The sequence below is a fragment of the Phyllopteryx taeniolatus genome, chromosome 1, assembly GCF_024500385.1.
Source record: "Phyllopteryx taeniolatus isolate TA_2022b chromosome 1, UOR_Ptae_1.2, whole genome shotgun sequence".
Classification (NCBI taxonomy): Eukaryota; Metazoa; Chordata; class Actinopteri; order Syngnathiformes; family Syngnathidae; genus Phyllopteryx; species Phyllopteryx taeniolatus.
The window spans coordinates 8438457-8442647 of record NC_084502.1 but is presented as its reverse complement, the minus strand read 5'-3'; the positions used below and the strand labels follow the sequence as shown (position 1 = coordinate 8442647).

General features: G+C 46.1%; 1 protein-coding gene across 1 annotated transcript; it reads right to left on the bottom strand.

Annotated features, from left to right (window-relative positions):
• Positions 1 to 264: 264 nt before the first annotated feature.
• On the bottom strand, positions 265 to 3166 carry her9 (hairy-related 9). Its single transcript, XM_061768467.1, has 4 exons — positions 2877 to 3166; positions 2664 to 2759; positions 2470 to 2557; positions 265 to 1273 (listed from the first exon to the last, which is right to left on the bottom strand). Exons 1-4 carry the CDS (start codon positions 2982 to 2984, stop codon positions 699 to 701), a joined length of 867 nt encoding a protein of 288 aa, XP_061624451.1. The 5' UTR covers positions 2985 to 3166; the 3' UTR covers positions 265 to 698.
• Positions 3167 to 4191: the final 1025 nt, after the last annotated feature.

Here is a 4191-nt window from a genome sequence, read left to right as displayed (position 1 = left end):
TTTAATTACCTCGAGCAGGAGAGAGAGAGAGAAAAAAAAAAAATAAAAATCTTCCCTTTTTGTCCCACGTACACAGCCAGATGTTAAGAAATCCCGCCAAACTTGACTGAAAAGCTGCCAGTTCAAATTGCAAAAGTCAAAATCCCCACTGGAAATATTGATGTTGGAATTTTGACTTTAGAACAAGTTAATGTGTGTGTGTGTGTGTGTGTAAGCATTTATGCAAGACGGACAGTGGCATAAAAATAGACTTTAGACTGATACTGCATGTTTCAATATTATTTATTCAAACACTGGGAGAACACCAGTTTTTTTGTCTTTAGTAAACAAACAAACAAAACAAAATCAATATAAAAAACAGCTTTGGTGTAGCAATCAATAAGAACTGTACAAAACTAAACCTTTTTATAAAAAGTACTTCATAGCAAAAATCCTATATATCAACACATCTGCATGTACAAGTTATTTATCACCAAAATCCAATTGTTGGAACGGGTCATAAATCATAATGTCCTATCTAAGGCTTCTGTTCCATAAAACGAAACAAAAAGAACAGCCACGTGAACTTTTTGAGGGTGGCGTAACAGAAAATTCACAGGTTAGATCCTCGTAACAGCCGGAGGTCAAACGTTTAACAGCGGCAGTCCCGCATTTCCGTGTTTGCGTTCCCACACTGGCTTTCGGTGGCAAGTGAGGCGCTACCATGGCCGCCACACCGCCTCGCCGCCGTCCAGACCGGGGCTCACTCCCACCGGGCTGACCGCCTGCGACCCCGCAGAGAAGGAGGTCATGCCGTGGACCGGGGACGCCGCGGTGGGTGCCGAGGGCCTGTTGACAGCCACGGGCAGCCCCGCGTTTGCGTACAGTGGGATGACCGGGGCTGCGGCCGCCGCAAAGGCCGGGTTGGGGATCAAGAAAGCGAACTGTCCGTCGGATGCGGGCACGAGCTGGAAGCCGCCGAACACCTTGGGGGAAGCGGCCTCGGCCGGGCTGAGTTTGGAGGCCACGCCGGCGCCGGGGGTGACGGGCAGGGTGGAGGGCAGCTGGATGTGCAGCGGCTGGCCGACGTGAGCTTGCTGGGTCAGGGCCTGCTGCGGGCAGTTGATCGCCATCATCTGACTCATGCAGCCGGACAGGTGAGTGAGCAGCCTCGACCTCACCTCCACGTTCACCCCCTCCGAGGCGGACAAAAAGCGCGTGACCTCGTTCATGCACTCGTTGAATCCGGCTCTGTACTTGCTCAGCACGGTGGCGTCGGGGGAGAGCGCGGCTGCTGGAGGAGAAGGAGGACACACGCTGATGTTAGTGGCGCCCGCTCAGAGTTGGGCAACTTTCAACGCCTCCGTTTTATAGCCGGTGTCGAGGGCCAACTAATTACATGTAACAAGATGATGTCATTTCATTTAAAAATTCATGTAATTGGAATCTAGTACGTGACTTGGAGAAAATGTGTACAAATAAACTGCAGTTGCTTTTGGAAACTTCCACATGATCACAATTTTAGTTACATTTGAAAAATAGCCGCAAAAGCTCAGATTTCCCCCAACGTACCACTTCCTCGTTCTAAAGCCGACGCTTGTGATTGGCTCTCTCTGGTCATGCGTCTCAAAAATGACATACTTTTTCCAAATATGACCTTGAAGAGTTAGTTAGTCTATTAGTTTGTCTGAGCTTTTGATTCATTGCCACACTTTTGAACACATAAAGGAAAATTGACTTTTGAGCAGTTTCATCTTATCATTTTGGACTTTTATGGAACATTCACTTAAAACATTCGTCATACAAAGCAATAATGTCTAAATTGCACACATTTGTCATTAGCGCAACACGGTATCATGTTTTCTACCTGCTGTACTCATACAGTATACATATATTGCAACAAAGACATTTTTAACCATTTATTGACATTCATTATGTTTAGTTAGCAGTTTATTATTTGTCTCAAGAAAAAATGTGGTTAACTCCGAAATAATGATTTATGGTTTTAATCCACTTTTTATTTATTCTTTTTTTTGTATTTTTTTTTGGAGGAAACATCCAAGGGTCCTGTTGAAGCAATTGTTCAAAACTAATAAAAGTAATCAAAATGTAATCCAATGTCATTCGTGATATTACTTTGAGAAAGTAATTGAAATGGTTACCGTTGTTAGCAATTACATTTTCAACTTCCCAACACTAATTAAAGCACTCACTTTTATCATGACTCAATTCCCAAACCGCCCTGCTGGAAGTGGTCCAGTTTCACCTAATTGGTCGGAAGTTATGATTTATTTACTACAAATACCACACCTTTGCTCATCTATCTACGCCAGTGACGTATAGTGACAGACAGAACAATTAAATGCTAATCCACTACTAGCACACATCATTATTATTTCAGTAAACAGTATTTTTTTTTGTCATTTTTCTATGTTGGTGACATTTTGTCTAATAATAATAATAATAATAATAATAAACAACTCAATTTACCACTCATCTGGACACGCTGTAGGTTCCTCAAGTGCTTCACTGTCATCTCCAGGATGTCCGCCTTCTCCAATTTAGAGTGTCTGGAGCTCTGTGGAGGATGCATTCCAAGTTCATTCCAATTTGTTTTTTTGTTTTGTTTTGTTTGTAAAGAACCGCAAGAAGATAACCCGGTGACAACGTTGAAGTCGACTTACGTCTTTCTTTAGTGCGTCCAGGATGAGCGTCTTGAGCTGACCGAGGCTTTCGTTTATTCGCGCCCTGCGTCTTTTTTCCATGATGGGCTTGGATGACTGCCCGGGAATGAAAACAGAGACACAAGTCATTTATCCACGTTACAGGACGTCGTGCAGCAGAAATATCATTTGCTTATACATACATATCTATAAATGTGATTATTTTAAGGGTACCTTTCTATGCTCGCTGGCATTTTTGGGCTTGTCCGGCGTGTGTGATCCGTTCGCAGGGGCACCGGCCATCGGGGACCCCGTCTGCTTCTCCATGTTGTCAGCTGGCATCGTTACTTTATTATGCGCAACGATGTCAAATCGATAAATCCCTTCTCGGAACAATCAGATGTTGAAGAAAGTGTTCGTTTAAGGCGTTTAAGTCCGCCGAACTCAGAAAAAAATCCTGCCCTGTCGCGAAAGACGTCTTCTCCGCTTGTGCGTCGGACACGCGCCGCGCAGCTTTATACCGGCGCGTGCGCTCCCACTTCGTGTGAAAGCTCGTCTGCATTCTTTCCCACACTCGCCTCGGCCAATGGCGACGCGGGCTCGCCCAGTGGGCGCGAGCCCGCACGCCGATTGGCCGACGCCCCCCGCGCGCCGTCAGTCACGCGCTGCTCAGTCAACCCGCGGGGAGGAACAACAAAGCCGGCACCGCGACTGCCGCATGCTCGCCGAGCTGGCTGGATGTCTGCTGCGAGGCTGCGGCGGAATGCGCTTGGATGTTTGCCTCCAACTTTAGTCGCGGCTCGCGAAAAACGCAAATGTCGAACACAAACGCTTTATTTAGGACGTGTTTTCATCTTACAGGCGTTAGAACACTGTGTGTAAGTAAACATAAACGAGCTTTAGGTTTCAATAAACTTCTGTTTTTATGTTTGCTTCCGATCGCGTGCCGCCTGCGGGATCGTGGCACGCGAGGATTTTTTATTTATTTATTTTTTAAACCGCAGCGTGCAGCCAGCCAATGGCGCGCGCCTGCTTTATGCAAATGAGACGCTGCGGTTTCCGATTGGCTGCCTGAACAGCCCCCTGTCAATCATTCCGACGCGGGAGCAGCTCAGGCAGGCGGAGAAATGAGGAGGGGGGAGGCGTGGGGGGGGCGGACATCTGTCTGCGTGCCAATACTGTCAGATTCAAATGTGCTCGAGGCTCGACTCAAGTAATAACACAATCAAACAAAATGGACAGTACACAAAAAAGGACGTGTTGGGTTACAGCACAATGCTCGGTTAACCTGGTTTGTTTAGATATTATCAATATGAGTAAATAAACGTCAAGATTGCCGCTGTGAGAATTTAATTTCTGTCTATCCAGACCCAAAAACCTTTCGGCAGGTCCGCGATAAAACGTTGTTGTTGTTTTTGTTTTGTTTTTAGCGTCGCTGTGGCAGGTTTTGCAGAGGGCTAATGTCGCCACCTGGCGTCCATTTTGCGAACATAATCCCGTTTCTCAATCGATAGCACGTTCATATAACCAGCAACTGCGCGTCAAGTAT

What these genes read in the sequence shown, in the direction of transcription:
- her9 (XM_061768467.1), bottom strand. Translation starts at nt 2,984, where the DNA reads ATGCCAGCTGACAACATGGAGAAGCAGACGGGGTCCCCGATGGCCGGT. An exon ending in TGGACGCACTAAAGAAAGAC is followed by an intron (nt 2,558 to 2,663) that starts GTAAGTCGACTT and finishes CATCCTCCACAG; the next exon opens with AGCTCCAGACACTCTAAATT. An exon ending in ACAGCGTGTCCAGATGAGTG is followed by an intron (nt 1,274 to 2,469) that starts GTAAATTGAGTT and finishes CTTCTCCTCCAG; the next exon opens with CAGCCGCGCTCTCCCCCGAC.